This window comes from Lethenteron reissneri, chromosome 9 (genome assembly GCF_015708825.2).
Source record: "Lethenteron reissneri isolate LAM-NWPU_2019-01 chromosome 9, ASM1570882v1, whole genome shotgun sequence".
Taxonomy (NCBI): Eukaryota; Metazoa; Chordata; class Hyperoartia; order Petromyzontiformes; family Petromyzontidae; genus Lethenteron; species Lethenteron reissneri.
In genome coordinates this window covers 2,768,682-2,793,817 of record NC_083787.1, presented here as the reverse complement: position 1 = coordinate 2,793,817, position 25,136 = coordinate 2,768,682, and the positions used below count along the sequence as shown (strand labels likewise).

The following is a 25,136-nucleotide window of genomic DNA, read 5'->3' as shown; positions in this document are numbered from 1 at the left end:
CTCCACCCACATGCGGCTCTATGGAAGGGGCATAGCGTAGCACGCACTATCACAGGAATAGCAAGTAATACGGTCTCACGTTCTGTGCTGAAGACTATCAATATATATTGATACACACTTTATATATATACACACTTGACTGTTTTCAGAGTTCATAGTTACTTGTGTCCTATGTGAGTCAATGGGTCCACTATAGGTATCTGTGTTAAGTCTATGGGTGTCCTATGTGAGTCAATGGGTCCAATACATTGTTGTCGTTTGCCTATCCATCGTTGTCATTTATGCTCTGTACCAGCGTGGCAAAATTGATCCTTCGAGTTTGAGAGTCACTGAGCGATGCCCTTCAGTGCGAACTGCTGTGTTGTGGTCTCTTTTAGGTGGAGGCCCAAGACTCTATTCTGGCGTCGTGACTCTCTCACCCAGCTGAATGTGCATTGAAAACACATCAATTACATCTCTTTTTTGATGTCATCAAAAAGAAGTCCCATTTTGTAGCTGCTCACCCCGAGCTATGAATGCCACTGATAGTGCATTGTCCTTGGTACTGTTCGCCTTCTGACATTCTCTGGTGTGACGCTGGTGGTGGTGAGACTGGGCCCTGAAGAAGGCTGCTCTCTCTGGTGTAGGCCAATCGGTTGCAAAGACCGCACCGTGAATAATTATGAGAGCCATGTTTGTACCGTGTGTGGTTAATGCAGACTTGATTCCTTGCACAAGGTTTATATTTTGTGTAGAACGTCTTAACACCTCCTCTGTTATTGCCAACCCCCTGTTCTTATTATTTTTTTGCACGTTATGTAATCGTGCCTATGAATCGTGATCACCGATTCGCCGCGGCTCAGAGCGTTCGTCGCTGTCATTGGCGGAGCGCACGAAAAACGAAGGTCACCCGGGGGTGTTCTCGACTCGTGAGCGAAGTTTAGATTTTATTCACCGCTTTTGTTTTGTTGGGAATACAACAAAACAATGTTTCTCCGGCACAAAGAACGCTCCCACGAATCAGCGTTGGGCGTGGTTTGCCAGGTCTCATCTCGGAGCCCGGCGCGCCTGCTAATCCACGCGCAGTTGCACCGCCTGCACACTGCGTTAGCTACGCCCACGGCGTTTGGGGCATTGTCCACGTGGTGGACGGTGTCCTGCGTGAACCCTGACCCCCCCTGGGGCGGTGCTGAGCGACTCGGCGACGGATATTAGCCGCCGGTTAAACACATCACTCCACGTCGATTGACTTGGCGGACATCGGCAGATAAACGCCGGACCCACCCGAGCACAAATGTAAGCCAAGTCAAGCAAAATGGGCAGCAAGTCAGCCTTGTGTGCGTGGTGTGTGGTGTGCCCTTTGACTGCTTTTAAAGGCATATATACTTTAGTATACACGAGAGAGGGGGCACAAAGCCAAATGGGTTTCATTTATTTCTCTTGCTGTCTGTCCACTCTCTCCGACTCGCGCAGCAGGAGGAATATGAAGCGTCCACTCCGCATGGCCGTGTGTGTGTCTGTGTGTCTGTGTGGGGAGCGGTGGTGCAGCGGTCAGCGCGCTGCGCTACGAACCCGGCGACCCGGGTTTGATTCCCGCTCACGGCCAATACCGGTGAGGGTTATCTGAACCTGTCATGGGCCTCCAGGCCGCGCCGGGTACTCATTAACAGACTGTCGGGGCAAGTGCTGTTGGCGAGCACCTATGAAGACCGGCACGGCACACGCGAGGTCGGTGGGTGGTCAAGGCTGAGTCGACCTAGGGAAGGTCCAGGACCAGTTCAGATAATCGTCACTGATGTTGGCCATGAGCGGGAATCGAACCCGGGTCGCCAGGTTTGTAGCGCAGCGCGCTAACCACTACATTAACGCTACACTACCGCTCTCCATGTATACATACATATACACACATATACATACATATACACACACATACAAATACACACACATACACACACATACATATACACACATATACACACATACATACACACATATACACACATACACACACACATATACACACATACATACACACACACATACACACACATACACACACATACATATACACACATACATATACACACACACATATACACACATACACACACATACATACACACACATATACACAGATACACAAACATACATATACACACACACACATACACACACATACATATACACACACATACATATACATACATATACACACATACATATACACACATACACACACATACATATACACACATACACCACATACACACACCGCAGCGACGGCTGTATCTATATCTCACTGTTGAACCGTGCGCTGTTTCTTGCGTGCACTATTGACCCCACCTATCGTTTTCACTGAAACGGTTTGGGGGGGTGGTGGAGATCGAGGCTGGGGGTCTTGCGGCTTCGGAGTGCAGCCAATAAATACTTGAGCGCGGTCGGGGTGGGGTGGGTGGAGGGGGCGGGTGGGGCGGGTGGAGGGGGCGGGTGGGGCGGGTGGGGTGGGTGGGTGGGGCGGGTGGAGGGGGCGGGTGGGGCGGGTGGGGTGGGTGGGTGGTGTGGGTGGAGGGGGCGGGTGGGGTGGGGTGGATGGAGGGGGCGGGTGGGGTGGGTGGGGTGGGGTGGGTGGAGGGGGCGGGTGGGGTGGTGGGTGGGGTGGGGTGGGGTGGGTGGAGGGGGCGGGTGGGGTGGGGTGGGGTGGGTGGGGTGGGGTGGGTGGAGGGGGCGGGTGGGGTGGGGTGGGTGGGGTGGGGTGGGTGGGGTGGGGTGGGTGGAGGGGGCGGGTGGGTGGGTGGAGGGGGAGGGTGGGGACCTATAGCACATGTTATAAAGGGGCCCTAAATAAAATAAAATACAAAAATATTAAAACACGTTAATTTTGTACGTGCATAGTAAAGTAATTGGATTTTTTCATTTGCTATACAGCCAGATAAGGGGGCGTCCATAAATGACGTCACGCACCTAGCGGGGGGGGGGGGGTCAGACATTTGTGACGATGTGTGACGAGGGGGGGGAGGGTGAGAAATGTGACGTCACATCAAAATGCGCAACTTTAAATAAACATAGACAACACGTTCTACTTAATTAAATAGACTTTTTAATAAATGTTTTCTCCTACAACATCAGAGTGCAGCGCCACATTAAATACGCACTACAATGACAATAGTTTAAAGCGATTTTAAGCTTTGTGACGTCATATTAGAGGGGGGGTCTGATTTTTTGTGACGCCGTGTGACGAGGGGGGGGGGGGTCAAAAATCGTCCAAAATCGCGTGACGTCATTTATGGACGGCCCCTGTTACGACAAATCGCTCACCTTAAACACCCAGTCGTTCATAAAAGTGTGAAGGCGGTATAGTACTATAGTAATAGAGCAAGTGCAGAATCACTGATCCGGAATTGAAAGCTTGAAAGCATTTAGCGCTGGGCCCTTGAAGGTGCGGGGCCAGTAGCTACACATGTAGCTACTTGTGCTACTGGGATAATCCGGCACTGGGTGCGAGGTGGGTGCGAGGTGGGTGGAGGGGATGGGGAGGAGAGCAAGGAGGCGCAGTAGCGGCGACTTGGTGACGACTTTCTGTTTACAGCCTGCACCGTGTTCCGAACGCGGCGTCCTCTTCGCGAGGCGTGTATCTCTCGCTCTCTCTCTCGCTCTCCTCGGGCATTCTCTGCTGCCTAATAAGGAGCGGGACGTGTGTGTGTGCGTGTATGCGTGTGTGCGTGTGTGTGTGTGCGTGTGTGTGTGTGCGTCAAGGCAATATACGGGCGGTGCAGTGTGACGCTTGCGATAATGGACACAGCGCGCGGAATCTCGGGGTATAAAACTATCGAACGCTTTTCGGTGTGTTCACTATGTCGTGTTTGTAGTGGGTTGGATCGTGGCGGGTTCGTGTCAATCCCTGCTGTCAGCCCCACCTCCAATGAGCGCGGTTTGAGCTACGTACGGTGCGAAAGAAGTTCAACGTGCGGTGAAATACGAGAGGCGCTGCAAAATCGGTGCTTGAATCGATTTGTCACCGTGAGCGACATGGCTGTGGGTAAGGACTTCATCCTACAGTGGCATAACCAGTAAATTATTATTATTATTTTATAGCAGGGTGAGAGAGCGATAACCAAGGGTTATAGAGCGCTCACCAAGCAAGCACCAACGTTGCAAACAACAACAACCATCGTGACAGCTGCGATGCGTTGTTGTGATTTGTCGCAACACATTGTTCCACCTGCAGTGGAGGATGGGGCTGTGGTGAGGGGTGTATCATGACTTCATGCCAGCCCTTGCCATGAACCCATACACAGAGGAGGAAGTGGGCGGGGGGGGTTATCGATTGTTGAGTCGATTCGTGACCGTCACAGACACGGTGTCCTCTCCATCTATTGCTTATCATCCCCCTCGCAACGATGTGAACGTTGAGCCTCCCCCCGCACTTTCCCCCCATCTGGAGTTCCTCCTCCCCCAATCATTCGTTTACCTGTGCAGCATTCCTCACCGACGCACCATCGCCTTTCTCTCCATTCGCAAGCGTGGGTCCAAACATCCACCACCCCGCCCCCCGTAGCTTGGCCATTCTCCTACCCACGCCTCGAATACACGGGACAAAGATGCACGCCACACACCCCACTCGTACGGCATTAACAGACTGTTGGGGAAGGTGCCGTTGTGCGAGCATCTGCTAAGGCCGGCAAGGCACACGAGGGGGTAGTTGGGTAGCAGCACATCCCGGCCGCCTTTGTCTCCCAAGTGGCGATATTTACTACACACCGCACCCACACCTGTGGAAACCCTTATCAGTGCAGACCTTATCACAGAACAATTCAGACCTTATTGGTCACCGCGTGCTCTTAAACATCTCAACGTTCACCTTGTAAACTACACTATACACTACACTATTACGTACCTGTCAACCCCTTATCAGTGCCCTACCTTATCACAGATCAATTCAGACATGATTGGTCACCCCGTGCCATTATAAATCTCAACGTTCATCCTACAAAGTCCCATCACAAGGGAGAAACACAAAAAAAGAAAAAAAATTGTGCCCGTGTTGAAACGGCCGTATGGACCTGAAAACTCAATTTCCCCGTACAACGTCTTGGTTCTTTCGGTAAAGTCACGTAGAAGGGAAATAATAAAATAAAATAAATAAAACATAATAAAATAATTCTCACGACGTTTCGGCCACAACGCAAGCAGCCGTCCTCAGGTGAAGAACAGGTCTGTCAGAAAGACTTTACCGAAAGAACCAAGAAGATGAATCCTTGCAGTCACGAAAGCTTTAAATCGAAATTCCCGTATAAGATTACCAGGTTAAGCCGCATGGGTTGGCAGCTATGCGCAGCAGGTATTCATTTGAGGTTGAGTCGACGTATGGGGTGGGTGGGGCTACGTAACATGCGGTGGTGGCGCAGCGCGCTAACCGCTGCGCCACCGCTCCCACGCAAACAAAAAAACGCTCGCACACTCGCGCATACAATGAAGACGCAGCAGCCCCGCGCGCCGAGATGTTAACGACCTCTCCCGGTATACAGGCGTTCGTGGGTTCCATCCCGACCCTGACGCCTGCTGTATATTTGGAGTTTGCGTGCTCTCCCCGTGGTCGCGTGGATTTTCTTCCGGAATCAACGTCACGCATTTAGAGCATTTGGCTGCTATACATTTCCACGCGACGATCAGCCACTTCGTTGAGCTATCGTTTGTGGTAGCCAGGTCCGCTTCTGAAAAAGAGCTACATAGCTCAGTGGGGTGCGGGGGTGGGGGGCTTTACCTAGTAAAATAAAAACAAATAGTTTTAAGAAGAAAAAAAGTATGCACGCTGGAAACACCGCCGCATTTTGACTTAAGTGGAAACGGGAGTTGGCAATGAGGTCCCATGTAGAGGTAGACGACGCACGGATATCCTCATCGTTTTGCCTTCTCCTGGCCCGGTGGGTAAGGAACACGGCTCTAGCCCCCCCCCCCCCGCCGCTAGAGCCCCCCCCCCCCCCCGCTAGTGCCCCCCCCCAACCCCCGCTAGAGCCCCCCCCCCCCCGCTAGAGCCCTCCCCCCCCCCGCTAGAGCCCCCCCCCCCCCGCTAGAGCCCCCCCCCCCCGCTAGAGCCCCCCCCCCGCCGCTAGATCCCTCCCTCCACGACTCCGTTTAGCACAGAGAGGTGTGGAGAACCTGGCAGCGATCGACGCGAAAACGCCCAAATTTCCTCGCACAAACACACGCACTGTTAAGCCCGGCCTGGTCTTGCAAAGGGTACAAGGAGAGAGGCGGGGGGGGCGGAACAGTTGGCTGCGGTGTTTGAGCTATCGGGGAAAGGAATTGTGCCTCCCGCACCACCAACTAACCAAACACCGGCTGCGTGTGTTTGTGTTTTCTCTTTTTCTGCTTCCCTTACTCGCACAGCGCCAACGGAGGAGGAGGCAGGCGTGAGTAATACGCCACGGCGGGCTAAGTCAAGGTAAAGCTCGAGTTGAAAGCCGAACTGAGCTGGGCTGTGTGTGGCGTGAGTCAATGTTGACCAGCCCCACCCCCCCCAGACCCTGCCCCACTGCCTTAACTCGGACCACTCCTTCAAGTCGGGTGACCGATGGCCCCTTGAGAGGAGACGGGAGAGACCTCGGGGAGACCCGCGCAATGAGAATTGGGACAGAAGTTGATGCGCCGATAAAGAAACTCGATGTTTGTTTCTTCATTCTTCGTCGAATCGCCGTCTTTCAGTCGAGAGTCGTCAAAGGCGATCTGCTCTTTTGTTTTGTCCTTTTGCTTTCAAAAGCAGCTGGGGACACGAAAACTCATTTCTGGACCTACGGCGCTCCAGAGTAAACAATGGGGTTGATAACCTTCGGCACACATGGTAGTAAAAAGAAAATGTGCATTGCAGGGTCAACAAAATATATCATCGACTAAACGTGCCCCAAACGTTCCCCCCACACCCCACCCCGTACGAATACAGCTATATAAAGAACGACGCTAACCACGCAACTACGGGGTTGAGTGCAGGGGGGGGGGGGGGGGCTTCTTCATGATTACCAACGCGAAGCGATTGTGTCGACGGATAATAGATGTTAGAAGCCGCGTGACTAATGGCTAAGCCGTCGACCTCATAATTACGTGGGCAAAAGGTGTGTAAAATAAACGAGATTGAACAACACTCGGGCGTGGTGTTCGCGTCACGAGCATGCCGACCGATACATTTTGATTCGCCTCGGACAAAAATCTGCGAGCGATAACTAAGCTTGCAGGCCAATTGAGTGAACGTCTCCGAAAACAAAACTTAAAAAAAGAACATCGTTCCCGATGGATGGATCTTCCGGCAAATTTTCTACGAAGAGACGGGGGGGGGGGTGAGCGTCGAACAACTTGTCGTGACGTTTCCACCACGTGCGTTGTTTCTTTTTGGACACTCGCCCAACAAACAACAACAAAGACCTTCACAACATCATCGTCATCATCTTGCACAAGCAGCCATGGTCAATCCACTGCTGGGTGATTGCTTTCCAAAGCTCAAGACGAACCACATCAAACACTCTCCCGTGGCGTAATCATCAAAGCCAGCACTTGCACCTTAAAGAACATGCAATTAAAAAAACCGTGTGCGCGTGTAATGTTATTTTTAGACTTATGTAAGTAATTGAACACTTCCTGTCTGGCCCTGAAAAAATCCAATTGAAAAAAAAGAGGGGAGAAGGAGGAGGAAGGGGAGGTACCTTTTGCATAGGTGTGTATTGAATGGAAATGTACTTTAAAATAAGTGAAGGGATTCAATCGGGGTGGGCTTCAAACAGCCAGGGTAGTGTTTGCGACGTGCTCTGCGGGATGGGTGCGCCGACGCGTGCGCACAGACGTCCCACTCGCAAACTCCACGTGACATTTGATCGGTGCACAGAGTGTGTACACCCACACCCACACACAGCCACACAGCAGACAAATATCTCCCGTATAGCCTTACTCAGACTGATGGGACAAGTGCTGTTAGCGAGTAGCACCCAATCAAGGCCGGCACTTTGGCGTGGGTGGCCAACACCCGGCCGACTTTGTCTCCCCAGTGGCGATGTTCACACGCAACACCAGGTGCTCATTTGAGGCTGAGTCGACTTAGGAGAGGCCCCAGAACCGGTTCAGATAATTGTCACCGGTGTTGACCGTGAGCGGGACTCGAACTCGACTTACCGGGTTCGTAGTGCAGTGCGCTAATAGCTGCACCTCCGCTCCCCACGGCCACCCATCCACCCACGCACCCACCCAACCACGCACCCACCCACCCACGCACCCACCCACCCAACCACGCACCCACCCACCCACCCAACCACGCACCCACCCACCCACGCACCCACCCACGCACCCAACCACGCACCCACGCACCCACCCACCCAACCACGCACCCACCCACGCACCCACCCACCCAACCACGCACCCACCCACCCACGCACCCACCCACCGGTCGCCCATACAGTGCGAGTGCTGTGGGCCACAGGAGCAGCCGGTCACCAGAGGGCAAACGGCGGTGGCTCGCAGCCAACGCGAATTATCGTAATGAAGTGACACGATTTGACCACCCACCAGTGCCCATAATGACTTCCTCCTGCAAACACTTGGTTCCAGTGCGAATGGAAGACTTCCACGAAGTATCACAGTCGTCATCCACATCCAATGTCTATCCGCTGCTGTTAGCTACCCCCCCTCCCCAACATCCACCACTCCACGTGGGGTGTCTCTGGCTACCAGACTGCTTTTGACTCATCCACACGTGGTGTTCAACCACCACACTACAGGCCAAACACTTCTCAGTTTGCTGCTTGCCTCGAACTATTCCCGCTTGGGAATTCCCCTCCCATAGTCTGCTTCGCACCCCCCACCCCTCCCAAAGTTATTATTCATCATCATCTTTCTCAATCGTCGAAACGTATGAACTCTTTATCCATTGCAACTTTAAACAGTGCTCTTTGTTGCAGGATACTTGGTGTTTTATGGTCTTGTTCTCAAAACCTTGACTTAAAAAAACACGACTCATGGCAGCTGATATTCACTCGTGAAATATAGAGCCGGATAGCTCATTGGATTTCTCCAGTATAAATATTCTGATTCTGAATTGTACGCCTCCCTCTAAAGCACGTATCCTATACTCATCGTCATCATCAGCCATCATCAATCCACTGCTGGATGAAGGCCTCCCGAAGCCGTCGCCATCCCTCGCGGTCCTGCGATGGCCACAGTCCGTCTCGCCCGTGCCCACGAGCTGATCTCACTGCTTCATCTCAACGGTGGTCGTCCTCCATACACATTCCCTCCTCGAGCTGCCATTCCATTACTAATCTTGTCCATTGCTCACAGTCCCTTTGAGCGATGCAACAAATGTCCCGAACTTTTTTTCTTTTATGCAATCAACTTTTTTTGTTTCAGGAGGGCCTGCCTGTTCGTCGGAATGTTTAGTTATTTCCATTTGTCTGTGGCATGTGGGAGGATAAGGATCCAGAGAAACACCCGCACCAGTGGGAGGATAACGCAGAGGTGGAGGATTCCATCGCTATTCTGCGATTTCCTGGCGACCCTGACGTGTGCTAGCCAAAGTCGAATCGCTTAACAGCGAAAAAGCCGACGCCTCCGTACACCCACGCAGCACACGGTATGTGAAGAGAGGGCCTAGGTAGTGCTTGGAAGAGTGACGACCTTGCAGATACCGGCCCCATAAACCATCACGTGCACTCCGGTCATCCTCGCAGCAGCGGCGTTTGGATGGCCATCGAACAAAGACGGTCACTGCATCGCGCGCTTTCAGGAGCCCTTCTGCGGCCGTCTGGAACGCTCTTCCTCCCGATATTAAGAAGTCACTGGAGCTATGCACTTTTAAATCTCGATGACAAACTAATTTCTCTGAAACCGCTTTTGTGATTTGTTTGTTGTCCTCCCCCCATCACCTCTGTTTAGCACGGTTGGCTACGTACGGCAAAAAAGAAGTTCAACAGACAGACAGGAGTTGTTCGGCTGATGCAGGGCTATCTTTCAGCAGGGACGCAGTGCAGCAAAGTCTGTACTTTACTCTTCTCCGACATCTACGCTCCCCACTTCTATCAGCCCGCAATGACCAGCACGCTGAAGTATGTACACACACACGCATGTACCAAATCCTCCAATATTGGCGAGGTGACGTTTAAATGTCTAGCGAATTCGACAAACCTCGGTGTTCGGTGAATTTGTGAACGTGCCACTTCCGGGGGCGTTGGATGCGGAACCGTGGTTTCATTTTCTTGGTACACAAAAGGGATGTGTAATCGTTGCTCTGCCAGTCCTTATCCAACCGAGCAGGCGTTGCATAATGCTAAGAAAGAAGGGGTGTGTACAGAACCCCCTGGTTGATTTACGCGGGCTATGTGAACGTGTCGCGTGCCGTGCCACCTGGTGATCCGAATGCCAGCTACGATGCGTCACGAAGACGGAGCATGAGATCACGTGTGCAGAGAAGCATGGACAAATGCACGCGTGGGATTACTAACACTTTAGAAACACGCATAAAAGCAGTACGTGCTTCCAAGAAATTGCATAGGTCAAAGACAATGTTTTACGTAAGAAAAAAAGTTCCCTTTGGCAGGAGATGTCGGTGGAATGGATGATGGCTGGTGGACGAGATTAAGGAAGGCATGGGTGCCAAAGAAGGGGACATGCCTGGGAGGACATGAACCGTGGAGACGGAGTGATGGAATCGGCTCGTTTGCAAACGCCGCTGGGTGGATTGTCACATCGTGGGACTATGAGAAATGGTGACGGTTTGGGATTAACTGTGGCTGATATGATTTACTTTCCAGTGATAGTCAAGAATTTGTTTTACCACGTTGCTTATATTATTCACGTGTTCTCGTCCCGATTGTACGGTGTTATTTTGGTCCATTAGCATGAATGTAACATGAATCCTATTTTCATATATTTCGCACGCACGATCACAAGCATGTAATTTCGAGTGCGAGTCATCACATCGATGCAATGTTGCATTGCCAGGCTTTAGACAGAAGTGGTAATCGACAAATTCCCTGTCAATTCATTGGTAAGTTAAATACAGTACAACACGATGAAAGAGTACGCAACTCGTCTGTTCGTTCGGCAGCACAGTTGCAGCTCTGTTAATCGAAAAAAATTGACACGTAACGACCAACTCTTCGGAAAAGTCCATTTCACGTACAGGTAGGGCTGACCAGGATCCGTCTTTTGACCACGAATATCAAAATGGAAGAGTCCACATCGAACGAGGCACACCTGCACCTGGGGTGCAATCTCTCACCGAATATTGTATGCGTTGCCGGCAGACTACAGTGGGGCATGTGAATAGTGGCCGTAGCATACACTGGGTGTGGTCAGCCGGGTGCCAAACATATTTCCCTGGGTCGCCAACCCGCACAGACCCAGCCGACATTGATCCCCGCCTCTGCTGTTACGGTTCGCTGGTGCCGGACGTGACCAACTTGGGAGGGTCTTGGGCTGCCCATGTTTCAGACGTACCCATCAAAAGGGGCATTAAAATACCCGCAGCCGTTCAACAATTAACTTCTTGCAACACGACTCGTCATAAACTGACAGGTACTATTTAAAGCTGCATCTCATTTGGCAGATGACAACATCAAGGCCCCCTCCCAAGACGAGTGAGTGGAGCGACCGGCGCTTTGGTTACTGTAACGGGCTAGAAAAGCTGGCAACTCAATTCCTGCTCATGGTCAACACAAATTGAGATATCTAGACGGGTCCCGGGCCTCCCCTAAGGTCAACCACAGGTTTCAATTAGTAGCTGGTGCGATGTGTAAACGTAGGCAGTGGGGAGATAAAAGCGGTTAGGTGTTATGCTGGCCACTGCACCCCCTCGTGCGCCATTCCAGCATTCATTGGTGGTCGCTCACAGCACTTGCCCCAACAGCCTGTGTGGACTGTATGGGGGATCTTTGTCTTTGTGCGTGGGTGTGTGTGGGCGCAGCTTAAGACTCTCTCCCAACTGCCAGCCATTGACAGTTCAGGGTGGTATTAAAATAGCCACCGTCTGGTCCTCTGTAGAAGCTAGTAGATATAACTTTTCCCACTCAGCGTCTTTTTCCATTTATTGGCTTTTATTAATAGCTCAAGTGCCAGAAGCTAATACGCACACGTTTAAACATATCTACCCTCAAGTGGCGTAGCACAGTCGGCATGGGCCAGGGGCACAAGGAATAAAATTGGTCCCCCTGGTCTACTAACCGCCCCCCCCCCCTTCATAGCCCGGTGCCTGGACCTTGTCTTCACGGGTCTTGATGCAGCTGTACAGTCCGCACACTTGATCGCGGTGCTACTTGTTTACCATCTGTCCTAAGTACAGATACTCACCTGTGAGAATTCTTGATCCTCAGTTGTATCACAATGTATTATTGTACAGCATGGGATTTTAAACAAGGTATCCATTGCAGTGGCACAGTTGTTCGTGCGATGCTCGATGAACCCCAGTGGACCACGTGAAGTTCTTGGTCATGGAGCCGGTCCTGGATCTCTTTCTCCACTTTACCAACACGCACTGACCAGCATGAAGTACGGTAAAAATAAATCTTGAGACTTGACACGGCATGGAAAGGCCTTCACATACCGAATAGAACAACAAAAGATTGACAGCTAGGTTTTAAAAATCCATGACAAGATAGAGTAAACTAACAGGGGTTTTCCCCTTTTTTCGGGCAATAAAACTGACACCTTTTGCAAGGAATCATGTTTACATTAACCACAATACTTGCAGTCAAATGCAAACAAAAAACAATACTCCGACTGCAAGTATTGTGGTTAATGCAAACATGATTCCTTGCAAAAGGTGTCAGTTTTGTTGCCAGAAAAAAAGGGGAAAAACCCCTATTAGTATATTTAGGTACTGGCAAAGGAGGTCCCATGATGAAGATAGAGTAAATGCATTAACACTTTTTAAACAAGACTTGTTGAAAATGAAACCTGTAACACATAACATGACACATGAGAAGAAAACAGTCATACTACTGGTGGACAAACGAATTTCGTTATTTTACAAACGCGTTTATTTAGTATACATTATATAATACAAAGTATTGGTTGTTTCTGAAGTGTAGGATATTTTTTTGTGTAGCCTTTTTTTTCTAAAAACGGAAATGCTTTTCCCAGAGACAAATTACTTTAATACGGTAGTATAACAATCAGCAAGCATTGCCAATGAGCTAAGGGCACATTCAAGCACGCACTCCTGACAATTAGCGCCAAAGGGCAGAGCACGCTGCTCTTCTTACAGTATGATGCAGAAACGCAGCGCACATTGTCGACAGAAAAGCGGCTAACAAGGGGCTTGGTACAGCATAGCTTATATGTACAATTCATAAGAGACTGCAGAGCCCACTGCATTGCGCACACCACCGAGGACCTCAAAAATGCCAAGGTTACTGTTAAAAACCTCTGCACGCTGAAATGTTTTTGTTTTTTTTTGCTTTCAATGGTACTGCCATTTTTCCACGACACGGCTTACAAATGTTCGATAGACGTTTTCAAAAAAGCGTTTCCAAGGAGCACGCTTCGAACGCACTTCACGGCCACCCTTCTCTTCACCCCAAGGTGCGTGGATCATTCTTAAATAGCGGGGTGCAGCAAGAGCGATACTGCGAATCGGACAGGTGCGCCAGCAGAAGGAACAACTCAAATTACGGTGGGATGAAGCGGCTCGTCCGAAAATTATGTGGGTTGGGCGCGTGGGGGGGCAAGAGGGGGTGGGATGTCAGCGGGGCGGTGGGAAGCCGTGGGAGGGCGAGATGCAGCAAACAAAGTGGACAATGTGATTGGCAACCACCCAGGTCGCCGATGCCATTTGTCAACTTCTACCGGATGTGTGGAGGCGAACTCGGATGATCGGGGCTTCGACCACCCCCCTCCTCCCCCATCCTTCTCTGTTAGGCGGCGTCGCCGCTGCTACCCCCGCCACCGCCCGCTTGAGCCGGCCCTCCCCCAGGTCCGCCGCCACCTCCCGGCCCGTTCCTCGCGTGCTCCAGAAACAGCTCCTTGAGCACCACGAGCTCCTTGGACAGCGTCTGGATCTTGGCCTCCAGGCGCTCGTTTTCCTCCTTGAGCTCGTTCACCCTCCGCTGCGTCTCCTCGGCCTTCTCCTTGCTCTTGATGCGGCTCTTCTTGACGGCGATGTTGTTGCGCTCCCGCCGCCGCTTGTACTCGTCGCTGTTCTTGTCCGAGAACTTGAATTTGCCCGGGGGCGTCGCCTTCCCGCCGCCGCTGTGCCGGTCGTCGTAGGTCGCCGAGTAATCGCTGTCGCTCGGGTGTTCGGACATGGCGACGGTCGGCGGAACCGGAGAGAGGGCACTCGACCGCTCGCTCGCCTACTCGGTCGCTCGCCGGAGAAACCCACCGCACGGCGAGGACGTGTGACGATGCCGAGGGGCGTGCGCAGTCTCCCCGCGGTGCGGCCAAATCACTGCTCTGCTGCCTGCTCTCCGAAGTCCTCGTGCACGGATCTCCCAGTGTCTCGTTCACTGAAAATAAGTTTTGTTTTGCAAAGTCAGCCGTTGGTCATACATTTTATATGCGCACATGACGTAAACATTGCGGGAAAACTGAATTGGAGATGTCTCCACCGCAGAGTTTTTCAAACTCTGCGTTTCTCATGTCTGCTTTTGTACTTAGTTTGTTGTCCTTCACCCCCACCTCTGATTTACAGGGTTGGCTACCTATGATGCTAAAGAAGTTCAATATACATAAATGACACCCTGCTATGTTACAGCAGACCAATGATGCACAGGGGAACCATATCACAGATCCTGTATTCCATGGCGCACCGCGGACGTATGTTCCGTAAGCAGCACAAAAGTTGCATCTACGCGGTGTGTCACGGAAAACAGAAAGAATCAGCTGCACGACTCTGTTATCTGTCAAAATATGTATGGGTTGCAGGGTAAGCGCATCACGTGACAAGCAGCAGCTTCCTTAATCTGCAATCATTTCACCGACAGAGGTTACAATTTGTTTCAAGATTCAAATTGACCAAATGTGCCATATGGATCTATATTAAAGGAGTTTTTGTTTATATGTTGAGACTTGGAAATCAAGTTTTGAAAAAATGCAAGAATCTTTTACTCCTCAACAGATTACATCAGCACAGCTCATGTGCGCTGATGTAAAACCAAAAAAGTAGCGTAGCCAAATATTTGTATTTCACGTACCATTTTTATCTGCAGCCACACATTTCTCTCTTAACGACCTGAGAACGATTGTTTAAGGGCGCTATATAAATTTAAATCATGATTATTCTGGAGTTACGCTTTTTGCACTGTAGCACCTTTTGTTTACCTGCAGTTCCTCGTCGTTTTTATCTGCACCTCCGCATCTCTCTCTGCAGCTACGCCACTGAAACACTTCGCCAAATGCGCATTGCAAAGACGACGAGCGGCCTCTTTGCAATCTTCAGCTTTTTTTAAGAAATGCTCATAAAAATAGATAGTAAACTTGTTCTAGCATTACCATAAATTATAATAATCCACGAAAGGCCGCCGGCGCACTATGCCGTGGATTACAAGACGAAATAGCCACTCCATCCGTGAATTCACTGCGGACTTCGGGAGGAGTAGAGATCCGCGGATAGTTTGCAGATTACAGGATTTCGCGGATTATTTTTGGGTGGACTTTTGGAATTCTGTTTTCATTCTCTCAGTTTACTGATTTATTAATTTTCTTGCTGAGCAATTAACATCCCGCTGCTGGGCAAAGGTCTGGCCCCACTGTCTGTCACTTCTGTCTACCTCCGTTCATCCATCGGCCTCCATTCCAGTGTTAATTTTGACTGTCATCTGATGTCCCAGTTATGTCCTGTATAATATCCATTAAGGTTTTTTTCACTCTGAAAATGACATCTGCATGTACCTACTTGTTTTTTTTTGAAAATATGCAGTGGCAAGTCGCGAGAAATGACTTATGGGAAACCCTGACTTGAGCACAATGTAATTAAATAACACTTGTCATCTTTTAATTGGTAGCGGTAACCAATGTTAAAAAAACGTTGCCAACACACATCAGTCCTGTGATGACACAAACCACATTTTATGCTAAAGATATAATAGATCACTATTCCCTTAGCTGTTTAAATGACAAATAAAAATGGCATTAATATCAGATAATAACTCTTGTTTGAAATCAGAGAAGATGAGTCGAATGAGGGGTTTTGCAACAAGTAATGAAAGTTATGCTGCCCTTATCTCTATAAAAAACTGTCCAAAACACTAATCGGCCATGGAAAAGTTACGTAAAGAAACAACAAATATAACTCCCAACCAATCCTGCTGAATTTCAACATTCCTGAAGAGGCCAACACTCAATATATGAATCCAAAGATTACATTTCAGCATCGTCATCTTTTAAAGCCAGCAGCTCAAACGCACTGTGCTCATTTACAATGGGTGATCATTTATATTGTTATATTCGGCACAAGACTCGTAAGTGATTTCAAAATTTAGACTAACCCTCTGCCCTGTGAGTGAAACCAATCAACGTCCGGACTGTATTTTTTTTGGAGCCCAAAGTCAAAAATATCAGTTTTCAGATTGTTCTAGTTATAAGCAGGCTTGACTACATTGGTGCCAAGTGCCATCTATAATCTACATCAATTGCAATCAACTTTGGGTAGCAGATTAAACAGATTAACATTCTACAGAATTCGCCAAATTAGTGGTGATGTTTTTGGCAACATGCAACTGGTAAAAAATTGAAGTTTCAACACGTAAATTGGGCATTCACATGGCCTCAGTGGCACTAATAATCGTACTACACAATTTAACCAGCTTCCACCTTCGTGTGTGTCAATTTGACACTTGCCACGGCTCAAATCGGTGGCAAGTGATATCTGAACGGGTCCTGAACACCCGCAACTTCACCGTTCCACACCATTGTGGCATGGTGAAATATGGTCAAGCAACCTGCATGACTGGCACGGCATGGGAGAGGCCTTCACCCACCAGTGGCTTGAAAAAGAATTGAAAATTGTATACTATTACTAACACGTAACTTCACCAAATTCAAAGTGATACAATAATATATTCATCACAATTTGGAGTAAGATTGTCAAACAATAACATGTAAGGTTGCTCATTTGGGGACTACGGTGGGATGCACTTGTTTTGAAAGAAGAGGCCTATTCACGATTTTTTTAAAGTGTTGTCAGGAAACCCTCATGACTGACATGACATGATGGCAGGTTTCATCTAGCAATGGATTCATAAAGTACTGTAATGTCTTGGGCCTCGACAAATGGGTTTTTTTTCTCCAGCTGAATAGTTTCCTTATTTTTGGGGCTGGCTCGGAGTAAACTGTACACCTGGCTCATCATAATCCTATCTCAATTCCTCTGCCTTAGTCAGGGGATTTGAGTGAACTTTAACAAATGTTCAGAAATGCAGAGGTCACTTTGTTCAATCAGTAACTGTGCGGCAGCCACAAGAGACGACGAGAATGTGGAATGCTGGAAATGAAGAAAGGGCGGTGGTTTCGGACAGCTTCTAAGGTCTAAGGAAAAAAACAATAGTAAGAACTCGACAATGATGAAAGTAATAGTAATCTTGAGTTTTAGTAAAAGTAATCCAATCGTGAAGTTTAATAAAGGAATCCAGATTTATTTCATGTTTTTTTGTGACAGTGTTGTGAGTTAACAAACAAACGTTTCGTCTATATACAGTATACTTATTTAGTTGTCACTGTCATATACATATGAAAAGTTGTAAATGTATGTTATTCAGTAGGTTATATACACATGATGATCAGTTGTATGTATACACACGTACATTACTGTACAGTACTTGAAGTGTACCATAGCAGTCAGACACATTTTTTTTATATTCTCTCTACAAGAGATTCAAAAAGACAATCTAAATATTATCGTAATACAAACATTACAAACACTCAATAATGAAGACATTACTGACAATTCCGAACATGTACTAAGTTTAGTCTATAAAATATAGAAACTATACAAGCCATTATAGTTATTTCTCAAAGAGAAAGAGGCTGTTGTAAGCATTATGCAAACGCATACCCCGGATTAGCAAGCTTCAACTTATTATTTTAATATATTGTACGAACAAAAAGTGTTCCATCAATTCTACAACACGATCACAGCCACCAACAACAAACACATCAACAACAACAACACACACACCGGCGTTCAACTTAAATCCCACACTCCACCAAAAACATTTTGCGTTTTGTCCAAAGCTGTCTGGACACTTGTTGTAGTAAGTTTTTAGTTACAACATGCCACTTCCTCCTTCTCCTCCACCTCCTCAACGCTCACCATGTGCCAAATCTTACACACAAGTGTTCAACGCCATCAAACACACGCTTTCTGTGATGTACGTTATCCTCTGCACATTGTACACATCGTAATCAGACTACATTAATAATAATAATGCACAAAGTGCCCTATACAATTACGTACTCTGATGTAGATATTACAGCGACATGCTGTCATACAGTACTGTCGAAACTCACACCTACAGACCAACCCATATACACTACACACAGTGTACATTTACACGACGTATACACAGATATATTATCCTATTAACTTGCATCACTGGCTAACAGTAATAACGAATATTACTGTTAATCGTTTTGATAGTAAACGAGCGATACGGTGAGTAAACGAACACAACTACCACAACAACAACACTCAACACATGTGTTGGCCTTAAGGAGAGGAAAATAAGAGTATACAACGGGCGACGTTTCGGGCAACGCACCTTCTCCACAGCCTTTCTCGGGGGGTGGCAGTCAAACCAAAGTTCCACATTAATCACAACACAAACGTCACTGTTCATCACAGCGTGTTTTTGTTTTGCATGTTCCCCGCAAGTATTGTATTGTGGGCAATGCAGCCAGCCCTTGATTCATTGCTAAAAGTTTATATTTAGCGTTTGAACATCAACAAGCCACTTAATTGCCACAAGGGTTGGGCGGCGGCGCGCTTAACACATTTTCAGATTTTTTTTTTCATTTTCAAAACGTCACTTTGTAATCGCGAAACGCCAGACAAAAATGCGAACGCTTTACGCAAAAAGCCACGGCACCAACGAAACAAGCAACACAACTGGGCCCGAGGTACGTGCACACAACCCGGGAGATCACAAAACAAACGCAAACTTCTGACGCTCAAAAAAGTTGAGGCCTCCCCCCCCCCCCCCCCCCATTTACTCGCGGCGCACAACAACAAAACTCCCGGCGACGATCAAGGGCACTCACCGGGCTCAGGAGACAACAATTGCAGCATCAAAACAACATCATCATCATCATCCTCCTCGCGATGCCTATTTCTCCACCACCACCACCACCGGCTGTGATCACGGACGCGAAGCCCCACGCTGGATGATGATGAGTTGGCGCCGAGTCGGTGTGGTGATCTCTCTCTAGACGGCTGGTTAAGGACTGACTGGCTAAAGGCGGAGGGGGGTTTTGATATAGTTTGAGAGATATTAGGAGAGAGATCGGGGAAGGGGGAGGGTTGGGGGGCTGCTAGGGCCCCCCTTAAACGAGATGCGATCGCGATGGGTCACGGCTACGCAGCGAGCGAGCGAAGGATCCAACCCCTAGACTGGGTTTGCTGAGGTCAGGGACCGCGGGCAATCGCAGCCTGCCAAGCCACCACCCCCCAGCTTGCTGAGATGGGCCCCGGGTGTCAGACGCCAGTGGCATTTTATTGATTTTTTAAACGAAAATTTAAACTCCAGATATAAAGAAACGACTGATTTTAGAGAGACGTTGCGAGAAGAATGATAGCAATGACTCTGTAATGCGGCATTCGTGCTAATTGCACCGCTACAACGCTGTACGTTAATGAAAACGTGTTTTGGTTTGGCAATGTTTGTTGTAGTCCGGAGTTAGACTGATGGCCTTAATCTACGTTGTCTTGTGGTGGTTGTTGTTGTTTGACTTGCATCCCACTGGGATTTTTGCACACAACGTTGATGTACGGTGCTTTTTCTGCAATATGTTGCTGTCTTTTCCTGGATTTTCTGTTTGCACATAGTCACTTTAAGATGTTTTCTTATTCATGTTTTAGTTTGTTGCGGTTGCACCCGATTGAAGAGCCGAATGGCTCACAGGTCTATACCAAAGAAATGAAACTGAAATGAAACTGATAAACGAGGGCAAAATCTTATTTACAGCAACTGCCACGCAAATCAAAAACAAAAGGCACAAGATTGATCACAACAGAGAAATTAGTCCATTAAAAGTCTCCGCATCCCAGACCACGATCTCAACTTCTCAAACTGGAAACATTCTCAGGAGTGGTGGCAGTGGAGGTACCCTAGGATTCGTGGCTAATTTAGAGCCATTGCTCAAATGTCCAGTGCTTGGTTTTTGCATCGAGGTTCGTGAAGTGTGTGTTGAGCTGATGATTCTGAGGAAGGTTATGTTAGATGTGCACAATACTCACATTCGTCAATAATGACACTGTGTGTGGCCTAAAAAAGAAAAAATATATAAGGTGATTTAAATTTCGATTTAAAGCTTTCGTGACTGCAGGGATTCATCTTCTTGGTTCTTTCGGTAAAGTCACGTAGAAGGGAAGTAATAAAATAATAAAAATAAAACATAATAAAATAATTCTCACGACGTTTCGGCTACAACGCAAGCAGCCGTCTTCAGGTGAAGCTGAAGACGGTGATGTTTTAGTCAACGGCCCATCTTCATAGCACAAATATGGAAGAGGTTTTCTTTCTCGACGTAGAAGCGAATATTAACATGTCAAGTTTTACCCCAAGGTACATTTCAAACGAGACACAATTATGTTTAAAAAGCACTCAGCCCTTGTGCAATAAAAATATAAACAATCAGCAATTCCTGAAAAACTGCATAGCGATCTTCTCAGTTACTGTCAAATAAAAATGGAGCCACTCCTTAAGAATTACTCATTACGAATTTGTGTTGTGGGTTTTCCTAGAGATGTTTCAACAACACAAACATGTGTACACTGTCTACAAAAAGCTCCAAAACTAATACAATTCTGAACTCTGTTGTGCTCATGTTGTCTTAAATTCCTTTAGACATGATGACGGTACTACCAATATTACCACAATGCAGTTCTTCAGGAGCTGGTGGTTCTGCATGATGCTTAAAACTGATAGCTTTTTGTACACAGTGCACACTTTTGTTTCGGGTTAAGGGAAATGTGTTCGAGCCTACACTAGTTTGTATCTGTAATGGGTTGTCATAATTTACATATTGGAATTGTTCAACAAATGTTGGTTTATTATTCGTAATTTTATAAGTTGATTATTTGCTTGCATATTTTATTTCATTAGACGTGTAAATCATTCATCACTGCAATTAGCCATACACTCCTAAACATGTGCCAAGTAAAATTGATTCTCCTCTACATGTGAATACAACATTAACCGTCTTGGTTTTTGCACTGAGGTAATTTGTTGTCGACGAATTTTCTGCACGTATATACTATTCGAATATATGTGCAAGAAAAGCGTATTAATTGGCCATAACACTCATTCATAACATTGGGCTAATGAGGTTGAGTCGAGTCGAGGATGTAATGGATGGAAAACGATATAGGGGGAAGGGAAGAGAGAGAGAGAGTGGAAAATAAGAGGAAATTGTGGAAGAGAAACAGAAAAACTGGAGCAAAGGGTTAGGAAAGATAGGGTGTTGACACTGCACGTAACAGCGTCTGTTTTGTCAAGGGGCGGGGAGAGGGGAAGGGATTCCGAGTAAGGATGGCCACGTGGTTTAGATGCTGTATATGTAGGACCCTCCAGAACAAGTTTATTTCATGACAGTGTGGATTTCCGAAATAATAGAATTACTGTACAGTACTCTAGCATTCTTACAATACGATGTATTATTGGTGTGATGCGCATTTTTCTGTAACTTGATTACAGTGGTTCTAAACCTATTGTGCGTTTTAAAAAGTGCCATACACAAAAGGTATTATTAAACCAGGATATTTGGACCTGTTGGGACATACTGTAATGCATTTCTCTTTTTGCAATAGCGACCCTGGTGTAAATTATGTGAAGCATATTATTACTTTCTATTACATATAACATTACTACTATAATGAGCCAAGAATATCTGTTTGTGTGTAACGGCACGTGACGTCACTCCACATGCCGCACCCCCCGTCATTAATATTCATGAGCGGGTGGATTTTTACACTCACGCAGAAGGTCGAGTGGAAATAACTTTGTTTTCGCAAATTCGCTTTGAGTTTGACGTTTCTTTATTGCAAGTGAATCTCATAAATAATTGTACGCAGCAACAAAGTGGATTGACGTCTTTTTTTATTTCTTCAGCACTTGAGACAAAAGGTAAGTCTATTGATGCTTCTACATTATGGTAAAATAGACATTTCAACCCCAGCGACCGAAAAGCAAAAGAGAATAAAGTATCAGAGCAGTGAATTTGAACAAAATTGAAGGTCAGTTATATACAGTGCTACAGTGACATGAGAATATGAAGTGAGGTGTTTAATGATATCGTTTTGTGCAAGAATCACTACCATTAATACATTGCTACAGTGAAATGCAGTGAAGTGTTTGATGACATATTTAGTGCAAGATTCACTGCCATTAAATTTATACAAGATACAATTATACTCTGCTCAATTTTTTCGTAAATATTACAGCTTCCGTCCTAGGACAGGCAAAGAAGCTAGTTCATAATAATATACATGTGGACAACTAGCATTGCTTGATCTGGGTTTGGTCTGTGGATAAGCTGGCAACTACTCCCACCGACTCACCCACACTCATTCACTCATCCATCCACTCACCACCTCATTCACTCACCAGCTCATTCACTCACTCACCTAATCATTCACTCACACACTCATTCACTCACTTATCCATCCACTCACCACCTCATTCACTCACCACTTCATTCACTCACCAGCTCATTCACTCACCAGCTCATTCACTCACCAGCTCATTCACTCACCAGCTCATTCACTCACCAGCTCATTCATTCACCAGCTCATTCACTCACTCACCTACTCATTCACTAATCCACTCACCAACTCAACCACCCACTACATTTCAAGGCACACACACACACTCCCTGCTCGTTATGGGGCCAGAGGCATTGTGTACAAAATACTTGTACAGGGAAATTTAGTTTTTAGGTACATATGGCGTACAGCCGTTTCAATACGGGCGATTGTTACTTTTTGTCTATTTCTTTGTGTTTCTCCCTTGTGATGGGACTTTGTAGGACGAACATTGAGATTTATAAGGGACACGGGGTGACCAATAGGGCCTGAATTGGTTCTGTAATAAGTACAGGGCACTGATTTGGGGTCGACAGGTATGCGAATACGTGCAGGAGACATCGCCAGCATATCCCCGTCGCCGGTACAATCCACGCTCGTTCTGATTTAGAGTTCGACGCATGCATGGGATGGGCATTACATAAGCAGTGCTTCCATCATTGCTTTTTTTTTCACAGGCAGTGCTGCCCCTAGGTGCCGCGTGTTCACCGCGGTCCCTAACCCTCCCTGGTCCACACCCGCCTCGCACATGCCATTTTCCGCGATTACGCAATGGCAGCCACGTGGGGTGGCGGTGCACCACAACCCTGGCGGGGAACCCACGCAGCCTCGCAACGAGCACCCCCCCCCCCCGCCCGTTGCTGGCTTTTAAAAATACGAAAAGAAAACAAGAACCCTTGGCTGCCCCAGATGAGGCTTCTGGAAATTCCCGTTGGGCGTCAGAGCGAGCCAGAGACTGAGATCCCATTGGCAACTCGGGCAGGGGTCCCCAAAACCCAGGTCCGTGACCTGTTAGGAACCGGGACGCACAGCAGGAGGTGAGGGCGGTGAGTCCGTGCGTGGCCCGCCCCAATTATTTTAGTGTTTACCACTTCCGTCCTCGACCCTTTCCCGCACTGCGCACTTGTCACAGTTTTGGAGAGCCCACAAGCTGCTAACCCCCTGGCCAAAATGAGTAAAAAAAACAAACGTCGCTGAAGAGCTTCTTTGAAAAGAGGGGAAAAACCCAATGATGACCCCACTCATCCTGGTCCGTGAAAAAATTGTCTTCCACGAAAACGGTCCCTGGTGCCAAAAAGGTTGGTGACCGCTGAATTCCATAATGTCGCGTCAATGATGGCTATTCATAGCTGTCAACCAGTGCCCACATTATAATTACAGACCAATTCACACCTTGTTGGGCACCCCGTGCCCTTATGAATCTCAACATTCATCATATACACTATACTATGCACTACTATACACTACACTAAACAATTTTTGTAAATTTTGTGGATTCACTCTTCAATACACCGGTGGGCTAAGGTAGTGAACTATTTTGTCTTTTGTCAAAGTGACACATTTTTTACTGATTGGCCGTGTCATATAAATGACGCGATCTAACCCAAACAACTTTATTATGACTACACTATACACTACTACCTACCTGTCAACTCCATATCAGTACTTTATTATTACAGACCAATTCAGACCTTATTGGTCATTCCCTGCCCTTATAAATCTCAACGTTCATCCTATACGCTACACTATACACTACTATACCCTGCACTATAGACTACTATACAATACACTATACACTACTACATACCTGTCAACCCATTCTCAGTGCCTACCTTATTACAGACCAATTCAGACCTTATTGGTCATTCCATGCCCTTATACATATCAACATTCATCCTACAAAGTCCCATCACAAGGGAGAAACAAAGACACACATTTGTATTAGCCCGCATTGAAACGGCTGTACGCCGTATGGACCTGAGAACTCGATGCCCCTGTACTAGAATACGGGTGAACCGCATGAATCGACAGATATGGTCATTGCACTTGGAACTTTCCCAACACCACAGTGGTTTATAAAGTTACGAATAGCAGATACGTTCACAGTGGTGGAGACACAATCATACATGACTGTTGTTAGAACAAAAATATATTTCACGCACTGTTAATGATTATATATGATGTCTGTTACCGCAATAAAATCTGGAATAATAAATTTTGGGTAAAAAAAAATACTCGATAATGATGACGATGATGGTCGTGGTAACAGTCATAATAAAAGGTGAAATAAAGTACTGTACACATGACTGTACTATGTTGTGCTTCTTTCGCACCGTACATAACCAACCGTGCTAATACAGAGGTGTGGTACTGCTCGTTTATTGAGCAA

General features: G+C 47.4%; 1 protein-coding gene across 1 annotated transcript; it reads right to left on the bottom strand.

Annotated features, from left to right (window-relative positions):
• Positions 1-13,356: 13,356 nt before the first annotated feature.
• LOC133340429 (CCAAT/enhancer-binding protein gamma-like) lies at positions 13,357-19,580 on the bottom strand. Its single transcript, XM_061548650.1, has 2 exons — positions 19,207-19,580; positions 13,357-14,456 (listed from the first exon to the last, which is right to left on the bottom strand). Exon 2 carries the CDS (start codon positions 14,253-14,255, stop codon positions 13,866-13,868), a length of 390 nt encoding a protein of 129 aa, XP_061404634.1. The 5' UTR covers positions 14,256-14,456; positions 19,207-19,580; the 3' UTR covers positions 13,357-13,865.
• Positions 19,581-25,136: the final 5,556 nt, after the last annotated feature.

Excerpts from the sequence above, each read along its gene's own strand:
- LOC133340429 (XM_061548650.1), bottom strand. The coding sequence starts at position 14,255 with ATGTCCGAACACCCGAGCGACAGCGATTACTCGGCGACCTACGACGAC.